The 16,210-nt window shown below is 36.1% G+C and overlaps 1 protein-coding gene across 2 annotated transcripts; it reads right to left on the bottom strand.

The window, feature by feature from the left end:
- Positions 1-325: 325 nt before the first annotated feature.
- eif5 (eukaryotic translation initiation factor 5) lies at positions 326-14,670 on the bottom strand. Of its 2 annotated transcripts, XM_059353477.1 has the most exons (12): positions 14,637-14,670; positions 13,839-14,064; positions 11,894-12,173; positions 11,652-11,733; positions 10,263-10,435; positions 10,040-10,151; positions 9,152-9,282; positions 6,884-7,045; positions 4,937-5,098; positions 4,582-4,746; positions 3,934-4,074; positions 326-769 (listed from the first exon to the last, which is right to left on the bottom strand). In XM_059353477.1, the coding sequence occupies exons 3-12, from the start codon at positions 11,963-11,965 to the stop codon at positions 671-673; spliced, it is 1,299 nt and encodes a 432-aa protein (XP_059209460.1). In that variant the 5' UTR covers positions 11,966-12,173; positions 13,839-14,064; positions 14,637-14,670; the 3' UTR covers positions 326-670. The 2 variants fall into 2 exon arrangements, with proteins under 2 accessions (XP_059209460.1, XP_059209459.1); XM_059353476.1 differs by lacking the exon at positions 14,637-14,670 and having other exon boundaries at positions 13,839-14,538.
- Positions 14,671-16,210: the final 1,540 nt, after the last annotated feature.

The raw sequence follows: 16,210 nt of genomic DNA, 5'->3' as shown, positions 1-16,210 counted from the left end.
TCAGATGTGTTTAATGACATTTTACTTCTTCTCTATTGTCTTCAAAAGTAATTGCATCTATTGGTTAATCAGTGGGTCCTCTCCTTGATTAATTCATCAGGAGTTAAACACAAAAAGCATATTTAGGGTTTTTTTCTGACCAATTACTTTGGTTCCATAAAGCAAAATGAATGTAGTTAAAGCTCCGTTACTGCTAAGAAAATAGTTGATTTTTCTTTATGGAACTTAAATCAACTGAAAGTGAGTCAGAAGAACCAAAATAAGTCGCTCCAAGGTCAACAACCTTAAAGTGATAAACGGCAGACGTCACACATTAAGAACAAAGTGTGGTGGATAGCAAAACATTCATTCTTTATTGACTGGAAAAATACAGGGACCAAAAAAAAAAGAAAAAGAAAACAATGTGCAGTCAAAATGATCCCCAAACACCCATGATTAAAATCCCCAAAGAGACTTCATTTCATCAACTGAATACATCTCAAAATTACAGAGTTAATGTGCAGCAAGTAAAGCGCTATGTTAAGTCATGCCACAAAGCAGGGGAGGGGTGAGGAGGGGAGGGGGAGTCGAGGAGGGGGGAGGCCGGCCATTTAGGTGGTACAGGGCATCGTGAGTCAAAGCCACAACACAAGAGAAGCATCGGCATCTTCATCATCGTCATCGTCGTCTCTCAGATCGCATCAATGTCAATGTCGTCCTCTTCTTTTTCAGGCGTGTCTGGTTTCACAGTCTCCACCTTGAGCTCGCGGGCGGAGGACGAGTACACCACCTGAGGACGGACACCAGCAGCAGGGTTAACATCATACACACACATATACATACACACACATATACATACACACACACACATATACATACACACATATACATACACACATATACATACACACATACACACACACACACACACACACACACACACACACACACGCGCGCGCACACACACACTGTGGTCCCCAATGGACCCGTTTATGGAAGCGTTTTTGATCACAACAGTATATTAAGAAGTTAAATGAGTCCTACCTTGAGAAAATTATTAAAATATTAAAATTATAAAATTACATTTTCTATTCACCATTCTAAATGGCCTATATACGGTTTATAAATGATGATTAAACATTAATAAACTATCTGTTTATCATTTATAAATGGTCTATTTACATCTATAAATGATGGTTATTGTAAAGTGTTACCAGAAGTACTCCTATCTGTTACCTTAGTACAGTGCTGGAAGAAGTATTCAAATGTTTTTATCTGTGGTGGAATGTAACTACGTACATTGACTCAAGTACTGGACTTAAGTACAGTTGTGCTTTAATTGAGTATTTCCACATATGTAACTTTATACTTCTACTCCACTACATTTAGCTGACAGCTTTAGTTACTTTTCAGGTCGAGATTTGACACAAAAAATAGGATTTAATATGATTATTCATGTTTTATTTTAAATTAAACCACACAACAGTATATTAAGCAGTTAAATGAGTCCTACCTTGAGAAAATTCAAACACTGCTTGCCTAAATGTATCAATAATAATAATAATACAATAATATATTCAGAATATATAAAACAATCTGAGTGGGTCCATTCTGCATAATGAGTACTTTTACTTTTGATACTTTAAGTACATTTTGATGCTGATACTTTTGTACTTTTACTTCAGTAAGTTTGAATGCAGGACTTTTATTTGTAGTGGAGTAATTCCACAGTGTGGTATTAGTACTTTTACTTATCTGAATACTTCTTCCACCACTGGTTTTTACTTAAGTTCATTAGCGGAGATATTTACATCTTTTCCTTAAGAATGGAGGTAGAAAACTACTGATATTTTACTGAAGTAATAATTAATATTATTACTAATAAGATAAAGTCTGACACATACAGGAGCATCTCAACACAGTAGTATATGAGTGAAAAGTCCATTTCCAGTAGTTAAACTCAAACAGCTCCAACCAAGTATTGAGTCATGTAGATGGACACATTTTTCAGAGGCCAACATTTCCATATTAAACAAAGGGCTGGGCGATATATTGATATAAAAAAATCGATTCATTTTAAATGTGATATAGAATTAGACCATATTGCAAATATTGATATAGTTCAACCCCTCTTTATATATAAAAGCTGCCCTCATGCCCTTTGTCATATTTAGTTTTGTAATGTTCGTGATTCTTTTCTTATAGAAATATATTTATTTAAAAAGAAAAAAAATTGGCCTATGTCATAGGCTATTTTTATTTAAAATATCTTTTTATTTAAATGTGCACTTTATTCAATAAAACTACTTGTGACATGTCATATTTGGCTTTGACTGAACGTTTGCTCTCACTTCGCAATAAAAATATCAGAATATATATCGTATATATTCAGCCTTAATATTTCGGGATATGACTTTTGGTCCATATCGCCCAGCCCTAATTAAACAGTTTTTAAAATTGGTCTTTTGTAATATTAACATTTTTTTGAGACACTGAATTTTAGCTCTTCAATAAATCTAAGCCATAATCATTATAATAAGAAGAAATTAAATACATTAAGACATGAAATGTTTCATTCTGTGTGTAATGGATCTATATAATGTGTTATTTCCACTTTTTGAATTACTGACATAAATAACATTTTCTATGATATTCTAATTTATTGAGATGCACCTGTATATGGGTTAACTGATACTAACCTATCAGAGGCATATCTGCATTGGTGTATTCTGTCCGATATGTGCCCTTATGAAAACTTTTAATTTTTTTTTTTTACACAATATATAAACATTTCTTGGCGTGGTTTAGATATGATGATGGCGATTGTTAATAATAACTATATTTATATAGCACCTTTTAAAACAGCTTACAAAGTGCTTGGACAGAGAGCAGTAATCTCAGAGGAGAATGACGCCACGAGGCCAAAAGCAAGAAAAACAAAACGATAAAAGACAGTGTGGGATCGATCACAAAACACATTCAGATAGAGAGAACTGAATTAGAAGAGAAAAGGACAACCATACAGAGAACAGAATCAAAAGAGTAGTGAGATGGAAAGCTTTACAGTCTAGAAAAGCAGGTTTTAAGAAGTTACTGACTTTGCAGCTCGTTGGACGGCAAAAGCCCGCTCACATTTCGATTTTAGACTGTAAAACAGTCAGAAAGGTGCCATCCAAAGATCTGAGGACGCTGGTCGGCTCGTAAGAAATTAATAATATAATTCTAATGAATGAAAGTGGCTGTTTAGTTTTAAGTAGTCAGCAATTAACTGAAACTGACCAGTAATGATTTATTTTATTCCTATTTTTTCTTTATTTTCTCAGTTATATTTCTAGAAGTGGTCGACAATGTATAATACTAATGTTAAATCTTATTTAATAACGTTTTGAGAAAGTAGCTCTCTTAGTACATTTACAGAGTGGTGGGAAATTGGTGCACAATCCACATTAAAAAAATGTTACATTCCAGCTTGGAATATTACTTTATCTGCCACCATATCGGTCATTGATGAATTTTCCCTTCTAAAATCTGTATTGGCATCAGTCTCAAAAACCTCAGATCACGGAGACCACAGCAGGGTTTTTTGTCGCATTTAGTTTCCTACGTTTCCTACTTCATTGAAAAGTAAATTCTCCATCTTATTCTCATTTTTATACTGCACTCTTTTTTCCTCATCTGTTAATTAAAAAAACGAATAAAGCATGAAAAAAAAAGAAAAAAAGAGTTTGTAAAGTGGAGAAATTTCAACATCACAACTGGTAAACAAAGTAAAAACTATGTCTGTATATAAACATCCATGGGAGGTAGGTTTAGATTTTTATATACAATTCAAAAGAAATGAAAATGATCTGATGAGATGGACTGACTGCAGCTACCGACATATTTGTTTTAATGTGGGATCAAAAACCAACTTCAGATAAACTAAATAACATTGTGATAATATCCGTCCGTTACCTCCACGTTCTCATCATCTTCCTCCTCCTCTTCCTCGCTGCCCTCGCTCTCCTCCTCCGCCTCCTTCAGCCATTTCACAAAAGGCGCAGCCTTAGCGTGGATCTCTTTGGCAAGTTCCTTAGAGACGTACTTCTTAGAAACCTGCCGAAGAAAAATAGTCAGTCGGGACAATTCCAAATAATTAATTTAAGACAAAATCACCTCTGCTTGGGACACATTTAAACCACATGTGAGGATTTAAAGACTTTATAATCTCCAGTGGCTCTCCTGTTTTACACCAACAGCTTTTCTACTTAAGAGGGAAATTATAGAATAATGACAATAAAGAAAGGTATTAAGGGGCGATTTAACTCATGTATCAAACTCAATTTAAATAGGAATAGGGATAGACGTAAAAATAAGAATCCCAGTATTAAATGTTTAAAACTGGTTAAGATAATAAAATATTTAGGAAATGATGGTGAATGCATCAAATTCAGTTGTCTGTTTATTATCACTGCTACAGGTCCAGATTTTAGCTTTTTGTTGATTTTCTGGCAAAGGAAAATCATTGAGGACTTATTTTTCCTTTTATCACTGTGTTTATTTACTATTAATATAGGTAATATTTCTAAGGGCTATATATGTATCTTAACTATCTTCACTGACCTTCTCCGCCCAAGCGAATATCACGTCTTCCTCCAGCAGGTCTGCGTCGTACAGGTCTTTGAGGATGATGGGAACTCGAGACAGCAGCTGGACCTGGTGCAGCTTCACAACACACTCGAAACCTCCCAACAGATACTTTTGGGCCTTCTTGTTGTTGTGGCAGAACTGAGGAAAAAAAAAAAAGAAAAAAAAAAGGGAAACATATCAGCAATAGTGGAACAATAGTTTAACATTTGATAAACAGAAATGCTTCGAGATGCAGCAGAACGTTGAGACTGAGTTATCTGGGAAAATTGAAGTTCCAGTTTCCAGTTCATGTGGGTCCAAAGAGAGAAAACTGCATCATTCAACTTACTCGCAGGAAGTGGCGTTTGTACTTCTTGATCTGGTCGCGGATGTTCTCGTTGAAGAGCAGCTCGCTGAGGATGAGGGGGCCCATGGCCTTCACATCCAGTCGCTCTGCCTCCGCCAAGATCTCCTTATCGGCCGCGTCGATGGTTCCACTCTCCTTCTTATGCTGGAAATGGAAAGAAGGAACTTAATTTATGATTCCTTTATAGAACTTTAGGGGAGGCCCACTGTCAGTGATGGGATAAAAATGACCACAGACAAAAATAAAAAGCATTTTGAGTCACAGGACTAAGGTAGAGCTTTACAAAAAAAAAAAAAAAAACAGAAGTCAACATTTTGAGAAAATTTGACCTTATTCTCATCTTGCAGAAGAAATCAAATCTGGTTATTGGAAGAGTTTGTGTTACATGTTACAGGTGAACTTACTTATAACAGCACAATATTTTTTGTTATTACTATTTAATTGATACACGTGTAATTATAGTTTATCCTTTTTTTATCATCATTTTCAACACAATTTTTTCATCTCTTTTGACATTATACGTGTTTATATGGAACAGAAGTATGACATTACAAAATAATGTTGTCTTTGAAAATGCTGAATTCACTCTGGGAAGGTTTAAAACACATCTCAAAACACACCTGTTCAGACTAGCCTATCCCTAAAATATTCATCATTTTCAAATTACAATTTTTCTCTGTATTGTTTCAGTGTTGTTTATTGTTTATTATTACTGTCATTGTTGTCTTTATTGTTCTAATTTGTAATTGTTTCATTGTTGTTTATTATTACTGCCATTGCTGTTCTATTATTATTGTTTTGTTTTTAATTGTTTATTGTAAGGTGACCTTGAGAGTCCTGAAAGGCGCCTATAAATAAAATGCATTATTATTATTAAAATGTATTTTGGGATGGTGCTGAAAAAGGCTTAAGATTAAAAGTCCTTGCTTCATGTTGCCCCAAATTATTTTGCAAATAACTGATATTTTATAGATACATGCTACACAACAGTATCATTTAAAAAAAAGTTATGATTCTCAAAATCTTTTTCCTCATTAGAGAAGTTTGTTTTCTCACTTATTTATATATAATTAAGTAGTTGATTCATCAGTTGATAAAACAAGATTCCAAGTCGAAGATCATTGAGAAAAAAAGCCCAAAACATTCCTTAATTAATGCCATTTCAGCTATAAATGTAATACTTTATCTAATTCTTTTAACCTCCTCAATTGACTAAGTTTATATTAAAAAATATATCTACACTACTGGTCAAAAGTTTTAGAACACACCAACTTTTCCAGAATTTAATTGAAAATTATGCAGTTTAATGTCTCAGTCTACTCTGAAATTAATGCACATTTGCAACATTTAAAATTCTTTATTGAGCATGATAGTGTTTTGAAAGTAAAAAAAAAGATTCAAAATCACATTTTATGTTGGACTAAAGGACTAAAAAAAGACACAAAATTACCAAAAAAAGACATTAGAAGTCACAAAATTACCCAAAAAGACACAAAATGACTTACAAAGACATGAAAAGAATTCAAAAATGGACAAGACTCCATAGAGTTAAGTTGTTAACCCATTTCTTGTTCCCTGAAAAAGGCCTACTTGTATAATTCTGAAATGTACATTATCTTTCAGTTTTGGTTAAGCTTACCTTTTTTTATTTACCTCTGGTAGTTCACCACTTACCTTTGTACCCTTTCAAGCTGTTCATTTGACTTGAACTGCTTGAATTTCAATAAAAAAAATGGAAAAATTGGGGTGTTCTAAAACTTTTGACCGGTAGTGTATATTATTTACTCTTTTATAGACTGGAGAACATTTTAATGACAACAGATTCTGTAAAAGAAAACAAGAGCGGCTGGTTCCAGTCCTCTCTTTAACGACGAGAGGAAACACAGAAGGAGGTTGTGAAAGATGTGCGATGAGGAGGAGAAGTCTTACTTTCACAAAGTTGTAGAACAGGTTGACCCTCTCCTCCAGGGGTTTCTCCAGGTCTTCGCTGAGCGTCAGGTTCTTTGCGTGGTCGCTGATCTCCTCCATCCGCCTCCTCTGCGCCTCCTCTGTAGTCTCCTCCGCCCAGTCCTCGTCATCGTCGTCTCCGTCCTGACGGAGGACAGGTCACACAAAACTGTTAAAATGTGCTTTTAAATGTTTTTATTATGGGCTCCCAATCACAGGAAACCCAAAAAAGGCTGACACATTTAAACAGCTTATTCACAAGTGTGGGTCGAGACGTCACGCGGCATTAAAGATTAAAATGAATCCCAGTTTGTTTAAACTGACTGAAGTCTTCAGACTAATTAACAGTCAAATGTTCAAAGGAAAGCAGCTGTGAGAGCACAAACTAAATGTGATGAAACATGACAAATTAAAAATGTATACTTTTTTTTTTTTTTAAATAAACCACATGCCAACAGGATATTGAGTAGGTAGTAGTTGCCCTATCTTTACAAAATTAAAACATTACTTGCATAAATGCATCGATACAAATAATCTAATAGTATAAACAGAATATATAAAACAATCCGAGTGGCGCAATTCTACAGAACGAGTACTTTTACTTTTGATACTTTTAGCACATTTCATGCTGATACTTTTGTACTTTTACTGAAGTTTTAATTGAAATAAGAGAATGACTAACAAGGCATTTGGTTCTCAGTTTTCACATTTCAGAGAACCTGCCAGTTTATTAAAACTGCCTCGCCAGTTGTGTTTTAAGACATAAAAAAATAGTCTGCTTTAACTTAAAACTTGACATATGGTCAAGAAAAGAAAATAGTTAAATTACTGGTCAAACATTTTTTTTTGTTCCTTTTTGATGGAACACGTTGTTGTGGAGTTAAACTACTCAAGTATAAATAACAGTGTTCGTTCAGGTTTTAAAGAGTCAAATCTGAACACTTTAAGGTATCTAAACCCATAAATGTCCAAATAAACTTGCAACCTTTATCATCACATCTAAATTATTACTATAAATGCAACTGCTGAAACTTCAGGGGGGAAAAAAGCAGATGGTTGCCCTTTCGATGCCGGGGTACAATTTAATTTTGGTGCCATGTTAGTCAAATCCAGCCCTGGTCTGGTTGGGAGATGCCTGAAGACTAAAACTAAAGTAGATCAGATGTACGTTGAAAATAAAGGATTTTTCAAGGAGTATATTCACATTCAAGTGTATCCCTAACTTCAACAACATAACGAGTAAAATTAAACAACAACTTTGTGTAAACCCTGAAATAAAGTGTATCAGCAAACCCCCGAATGTGAGCAGTCACCACAGACACGACTCATGTATACTGAGAGATACAGAGAGCTTTTGTTTACTGCAATACGCTTAATTAGCTTTGTGTGAACTCATTTGGCGAGGGCTTGAATGTAACAGAAGTCTCAGGATGCAGCTTTAAAGAAACTAATCAGTTCCTATAGCTGCAAACACTTGAGGTTTCTTTTGTTGAGGCTATCACCTTTGACTGTAAGCCTTTTTTTTATTTTTTTATTAGAGTAAAACAATTTTTGTTAATAATCTGTAGTTGATAAAGATCAATCTCCACACAGTTTAAATAAGAATCACACTGCAGTTGCCCAGGACTACGACCTTTTTGGGACGATATTGTGGAAACCATACGAAGGATACTGGGACAACAGGTTCCTCTGCCATTTACAACTCTTTTTCCAAGTGATTCACCAGACGGGATGGCAGAAAATGATAGATACCTCTTGAGGATAATGTCTGCAGCAGCAAAAAGGCCTGTATTATGCAAGATGGAAAAAATGGACGGCGTTCTTGACAAACGAGGAGGGTCATTCATGACCCCCCCCTTCTACTTTTATTTTATTGTCTTGCTAATGCTCTGTTTAACGTGGTGTTGATCGTCCTCACGTGATACAATTGCCTGGCTATGTTATTTTTCATTTGAATGTACTGTGATGTTGTCATGTTTGACTATTCCTGACATAAAAACTAATAAAAATATAAGTATAAAAAAAAAAAAAAAGAATCACACTGCAAGCAACACTGGACTGGCGGTGTGGGCTGATTCTGACTGTTTGCAGTAGGAGCTCATGGGGACGTTGAACTCAGTGGCCAAATAACAGCAGCGTGTGTGTTTACTGTTGAGAAACTGTTCATACAGCTGTCTGACTCTCACTACAGTCTGATATGTGGCTCCTACAGAGACTCTTTAGTCGTCTAATGCTGGATTAGAAACCCACCACAGCCTGAGGTGCATCGAAGTTCTCTTGGGTTCCAGCCTCTCCGCTGCCGGAGCCGTTCTCCTTGTCCTTCTTGCGGTTCTTCTTGTCCTTCTCTTTCTTCACAGATGCGGATCCTGCTTCAGGGGCCTCTGTTATTGGAGAAGCAGAACGGTTATTGTCAAAATCGGCATGAGCGAAAGTTCCTTTTACAGTCATGGAAAACATTTTTAGACCAACCTTTTTCTTCAATTTCTTGTTCATTTTAATGCCTGGTACATCTAAAAGGTACATTTGTTTGGACAAATATAATGATAATAACAAAAATAGCTCATAAGAGTTTATTTTAAGAGCTGATATCTAGCCATTTTCCATGGTTTTCTTGATAATGATTTTGGTTATTATCAAGAAAACCATGGAAAATGTCTAGATATCAGCTCTTAAATTAAACTCTTATAAGATATATATATATATATATATATATATATAAAATATTTTTTCCATGACTATGTTCAACCCAAGAGAGAACTATGTTTGTAACTACCAGAGAGTAGAGCTGCAACGATCCAACTGCATCAATGCAGATCACCGTCTTTAATATATGCTTTTATTTTGACAATCTCCCTGTTTTCTTTTCACAAAAGAGAGGTTTTGTTTTGAGAAGTGAGCTGAGCAGAATAAGTGAAAGATCACAGGCTCTTTGAATTAACCCATAAAAAACATTTGCACATAACTGCAATGTGGCACTTCATAGTGAACAAAAAGGATTTTTTTTTTTTTACTGTTTTTACTAAAAAAAAGGATGGAACCGAAGTAGTTATATCTTCAAATATTGTATCATTGTCCAATAAAGCGATCGAATATTGGGATTAAACCCAAGATTTACTACTAGAAAGATCAAACTCTCACCTGGTGGGTTTTTGAGGATGAACGTGCAGAGTTTGTGTCTGGTGTCGAGCATGCCACGATATCCACAGGCCTTACAGGAGTTGCCAATGGTTTGTTTCTTGGGATTGACATGCTGTTAAAAAGACAAAAAAAAAAAAAAAACATTATAAAAGATAAAACAAAAAGCATCTAAATGTTAAACTTCTCACTGGATCTTTGTTGGCGGCTGCTGTGAAATATTTACCAGATCAGTTTCAGGGTTGTCACACTCGGGACACAGCACAAATTTTCTGATGAACCCATCAAGCATGTCCTGCAACTTGTTCGCCTCGTGGGATCCGTTGACGATGTAACGGTCGTTTTTGCTATCAAACTGGGTCTGAGCACCGAGTTCACAACCAAAAAACTTGGTCGGGTCTGCGGAGAAGATCAGACGTCAAATCAGATGCCACAGTGGAAATTAAAACAATGAACTGTCCCAAGTTAGCCCGCTCTCAGACATTAGAGTGTGTAGACTTAAACATTTGCTGATAGTTTTTCCTGGAAATGTTTTTATTTTGATTTAATTTCTCTATTGTCCACAAACTTGTATTTCTATTTTATGCAGCATTATACTCATTTTAAAATGTGTTGTACTTTATACTCCACCACAGTTCATCTGACAGCTTTAATTACTTCTTATAGTTTCCTAGTTCTCAAGTGAAAATAATGATGACAATAATTAACTAAAGGATGAAGTGTTTCTTTATCTGTTGAGAAACTTTGACGATGATATGGGGTATACCAGCGCATAAAAAAATAATTAGTGTATAATATAATGTTATAATATTTTACTATATACTATAATAGTGTCATCCCTTTTATTCCTGCTGTAAAACCCTGTGCCTAAAAAATATATCATATTGGTTTAACTGTGGGTGCTGGAGTCAAGAGAAGCCAGTTTTTGTGTTGACTGCCAACTACTGTACTCATTTGGGATAAAAGGCAGCTGTAAAGGTCTCAATTGATACTGGTGTTTGATTGTACTCTGAGTACCAACCAAGGTTATAATAGTTTTGGATTTTTCATTAGTTTTAATTTCGTTGTGAATTTTTGTTTTCAAATTCAGTTAGTTTTAGTTAGTTTTTAGAGTGAGTTTGCTAGTTTTAGTTTAGTTTTTATTTTTTGAAAATGCTTAGTTTTTAGTTTAGTTTGTATTAGTTTTAGTTTTTTTGTAATGGGTATGTGCCTTCCTTTCCTTTGGTTTATCCATCTCAGCCCCAATAAGGTTATTAACTCTTACAGTTCTCTGTGTTTTGTATTTTGGTTGGAGTGTAAACATCCCAGTCTCAGTAAACATATTTACCATGTGTTCCTGCATGCTGAAATAGAAACACTGAATTATGTATGAAAAAAGTTGACAAAGACGAAAACTAAGGACATTTTCACTATAATTTTAGTTAGTTTTGTAACCACACAATACAGTTTCAGTTAGTTATCGTTTTTTTAAAAACTCTTGTTTTTATTTTTATTTCAGTTAACGAAAATGTTTTTTCAATTTTAGTTTTCGTTATTTTGTTAGTTTTTGTTAACTATAATAACCTTGGTACCAACAGATTACTCCTTGGTGCTGCACGTGTCGTGTGTAACTTACATGTTGGAGGCCTGTTCAGTGCCTTTGCAACATCAACCATGTTGACAATGACCGTCTTGATTCCATTCCCTTTGCCTTCAACCTGGACGAGATTAAGTCACATAATCAACACACAAAATAAGTCTTCCTTCTCCACAAACTTCATAATCATTTCTCAGGTCATTTGGATTTGATTTGAGGCAACAAGGACTGTCTCATATATTGATGCACAAACTTAAAAAGCCGTCACAGCGAGCCGTTACCTTGGCAATCAGACGGGGCATCTTGTAGCGGTAGAACTGGTCTGACACGCTGCGGTTGACGTTGACAGACATTTTGGCTGGATGTTAGCACTATCAGTAAGATAAAAGGATCTTGGTTGGGGATTTTTCGGGATCTTCTGTCTGGAAAAGAGGGGATGACATAAACGACTGCAAGCGCGCTCTGTCTCTGACATGAAAAACGCTGTGCCGCTGTGGCCGCAAGCTCCTTGCTTGAAGGCTAGATTTCCACCACACAGGTTCCAACGGCTGCGCAACAGCTCTGAAAGAGGAGAGCGACAAAGACCTATTAATAATTCATTTGAAAAAAACAGGTTTTTAACATTTTCTATAACATTTCTTTACTCAAAGCAATACATGCACATTCATACACAGCCCTTTCCTATTTTTATTATTATAATTATATTACTACATTATTATACTTTATTGTATTTCTCAGTTTCCTTAGGAAAAAGTTTTCCCTTGAATTTTTTTATGTATGCTTTTTCCTTAACTGTGAAAACTAAATAAAGTGGGGGAATAACAGTTAATTCATGTGTGCTAGACAACTTGACTGAATAAAGCATATAAAGAACTAAACTATATTGTTTTAATTGCTGTATTGAATTTTTATTTAAATCCTGTTGCTGGTTCAACATTGTAAAGCACTTTGTCACTGTTTGGAAAAGTGCTATGTATGTATGTATGTATGTATGTATGTATGTATGTATATATATATATATATATATATATATATATATATATATATATATAGTTTATTAAAATCATACATTTTTCAGGATTTTCTTTCATTTTTAAATTGCATACCTAAAATTGAACGCAATGTGGTGTTTGCCCTGTACCATATGGTACCATACGTGTCGATATGCAGTTGTGTCATAAGGCTGTGTCTGGATTTATGTAGAACACACCTGAACATTGACTGAACTAACAAAGGGTTTCGTTTAAGCTGTTCTTTTCAATCAAAAATGCTAAAAAGCAGTTTGTAGGTGTGTGCTGGCAAAGTAAATATTTTAAGATGTCAAAATAGTCCAAGCAATTATAACCCTGATTATGTCACTTATTTCATAATCTAATTCATTTTGTACTCTAGATATCTCACAACCAATCAAGTAAAAACACATTTTTTGAATGACTGACACTATTTAGCCAGCCAGCCAGAGTTATAACACCAGTATGTCAGCTCAGAAGACCAGCCAATAGAGACTCAGAGACTGCTGAAGGATATATCAGAGTCCCTTATATGATTACTTTCTCCTCTTAAAACAAGCCTGAGCTGAAATATCTGCATTGCCAGATAGATTACAAATATTAAAAGCCTCTGCACTCAGAAAATACTGCTGACAAAATCAAATCCAGCAAATATCCATGTGATCCGACAGTGAGCGAGCATGACACATTAATCCAAGGGAAAATAAAACACAGGCACTGAACTGGATGCTTTTGTGGCCATATAGGTACAGAAATTGTTTTGTGAAAGCCTTTTGTCTTACATGAGGGCCTCTGGCTTTAGTCACATAAGGCCTTCTCTTGTTATTAGGTCACAAACAGGAGGCCTAGCAGCTGCCAAACAATTCTCCCCATGCTGACGGATTTAACACCAGCTACTGTAGTTTCCTCAGTGCGATCCGACATGAAATGACCCAACAGGGGCGGCCAGTGACACAGTGATGTCCGGAGCGGAGGCATCTCAGAAGGGCAGAGGTCGAGGCTATTTCAGAAGAAGGCTAACTAGCTTAGCTGGCTGCTTGGTGCAGAGTGCGTCATACAGTCACTGCACACGAGTGAGGGGACTGGGAGACGCCATTTTGATACAGTGGGACAGAAAACACGTCATATTGCACAATTATACAGCAGATAAAACACTCACACGTCAAACACATCGCACAACGTTAAAAATGGCTCACAAATGGGTCATAAAACTCACCGTTTTCGCAAAACAAAGACATAAACACAACGCTGATCGTCCAAGAGCCGCAGTGAACGGTGGTCGATGGCCGTTGCTGGTGTTGTATTGATTGCAGCAGGGTTTCTTGGTGGTTTCTCGGCTCTCGAAGATGCACAGTGAAACACCCTGAAGCGTCCGAACAGTGCAGGTGCCAGGCTCGCAGGCAGAGGAAGGGGATCTGGAGCGTCCTCGGGCTTCAGGGGACCTTTTCAGGGGACAAGAGGCGCATTGTTATCCACACAAACTGCGGAGCAAAAAACGCAAACGTAGCATCACCAGGTGTGACAGACAGTCACAGTCACGTGACTGACACACCGAGCCGTTAACGGCCACAGAAACATCCTTAAAGGTCCCGTTACGTCACGGAGCAACGGCACCAAGCTACAGGCTAGCGGCTAGCTAGAGCTAACATTGCGTGTATTAGCGCTAAATTAGAAATTAATACAAAAGTAAACGCTTATAAAAAGGTAGATTTCACCCCGAGGGGAGTGAATTATATGTCTAAATACAGCCTCGACGTGAGTCCGTTATATAAAGAGGCTCTCGCGGCGTTAGACTTCCAGGAAATAGCCAGAGCCCAGATGCTAAAGCGAAGCCAACTGACTAACCCAGTTAGTAGACGACGACGCGGCTGGGCGAAGATAATACATGATTTAAGTGGTGTCTTTAACACTGGCTCGGCTAGCTGGGGTTTCTCAGTGGGATTACGACCACCGGGGTGTAATCTACGGCGGGAGGAGGTCGAGGAGAATGTGATGAAGTTATTTCGCAGCTTACCTCTCGAATGTTCTGAGACACACTGAACTCACGGCGCTTTTACTGACGGACGTCAAGCGAACTGATGCAACACGGGCAGCTACTTCCGGCCGCAACATTCATTTCGTCACACTGTTAAAATAAGTCATTTTTTGTCAAAATTGTGTTTTTTTGCCTGAATCATCTCCTCATGAGGCCGGCCACCTATGGTAAAATCGCCTAAATTTGAGTTTGAGTTTGAGTTTATTTATTTAAAACAGGGACAATACATATTAATGAACAGTGGCGGTTCTAGACCAGTTTTACTGTGGGGGCCAAGGAGGGGCCAGTGTTTAATCAGAGGGGCACATTAGCACTAAGCATTCAAAATCTTTGAATGTCTTGAAAAAGACACAAAATGACCAAAAAAGACACAAAATGAGAAGACAGAATAACAAAAAAAATCCACAGAAGACATAAAAATGACAAAAAAACACAAAATTACCAAAAAAAGAAGACGTAAAATAACTAAAACAGACACAAAAAAGACAACGATGACAAAAAAAGACACAAAATGACAAAAAAAGACACAAAATAACTAAAAAAGACACAACAACAGACAAAAAAATGACCAAAAAAAGACAAAAAGACACAAATGACCAAAAAAGACACAAAATGACTTACAAAGACATGTAAAGACATGAAAAGGATTCAAAAATGGACAAAATAGCCCAATAAGACTCCATAGAGTTAAACTATTATACAATGTTCACATTCTGGGTTCCTTTTGTGTACAATGAGATATTGTTTGAACAAAAAAAAAGGTTAGAATTGCTCATTGTTCATTGTTATAAATTGATCATTTTATTATTAATTTGACACAGGGGCCACAGCAGGGGCCAAAGGCTTCTTCACAGGGGCAGTGGCCCCTGGAGGCCCCTGTGTAGAACCGCCACTGTTAATGAACATATACATGTAAATATGCAAGATTATAGGCAACAGCTAATTTCCATCTTTAGTCCCTTTGAATCCTCAGTTGATCAGATCATGTGATTTTACCCCTTTAAGATAATGGCCTATGTTAAGCAGATTTATTATGCCTAAGTCAAAATAAAATGTGACTTAGGCAATTTTTTGAGCATGCCTTGTGACTTAAGCAAGATATGGTAACACTTTATTTTGAAGGTGTCTACATAAGAGTGACATGAGCGTGTCATAAACATGACATGGGGTGTGTCATAAACATTAATGACACTTTGAAGTAACATTAATGCTCATGATACTTGTCATGTCATGTTCCTGACAGGCTTGTGTGACTCTTATGTAGACACCTTCAAAATAAAGTGTTACCATATCTTGCTTAAGTCACAAAGGCATGTTCAAAAAATTGCCCAAGTCATTTATTTATCTTAATTTACATAATTTACACACAGTGTTATTTCTATGCCAATAGCCATCCTTTGATACATCCTTTTTGAGTGAAATGATCAATAAATGTCATATGTTACACTTTTGGTGAAGTTTTTTGTGTTTCCTGAAAAACAAACTTGAAAAAATTAGTTAGGTGATTTTTTTAACAGGGTGACGATTTCAATCAATCAATCAAATCAAATGAA

Source organism: Centropristis striata, chromosome 16 (genome assembly GCF_030273125.1).
Source record: "Centropristis striata isolate RG_2023a ecotype Rhode Island chromosome 16, C.striata_1.0, whole genome shotgun sequence".
Taxonomy (NCBI): Eukaryota; Metazoa; Chordata; class Actinopteri; order Perciformes; family Serranidae; genus Centropristis; species Centropristis striata.
Note: the sequence above shows the minus strand (reverse complement) of the source record. Positions and strands in the feature narration are given on the sequence as shown.

Coding starts and splice junctions, on each gene's coding strand:
- eif5 (XM_059353477.1), bottom strand. CDS start 11,965: ATGTCTGTCAACGTCAACCGCAGCGTGTCAGACCAGTTCTACCGCTAC. Junction 10,152..10,262: donor ACAACCCTGAAACTGATCTG/GTAAATATTTCA, acceptor TCTTTTTAACAG/CATGTCAATCCCAAGAAACA. Junction 4,075..4,581: donor TATTCGCTTGGGCGGAGAAG/GTCAGTGAAGAT, acceptor TTTCTTCGGCAG/GTTTCTAAGAAGTACGTCTC.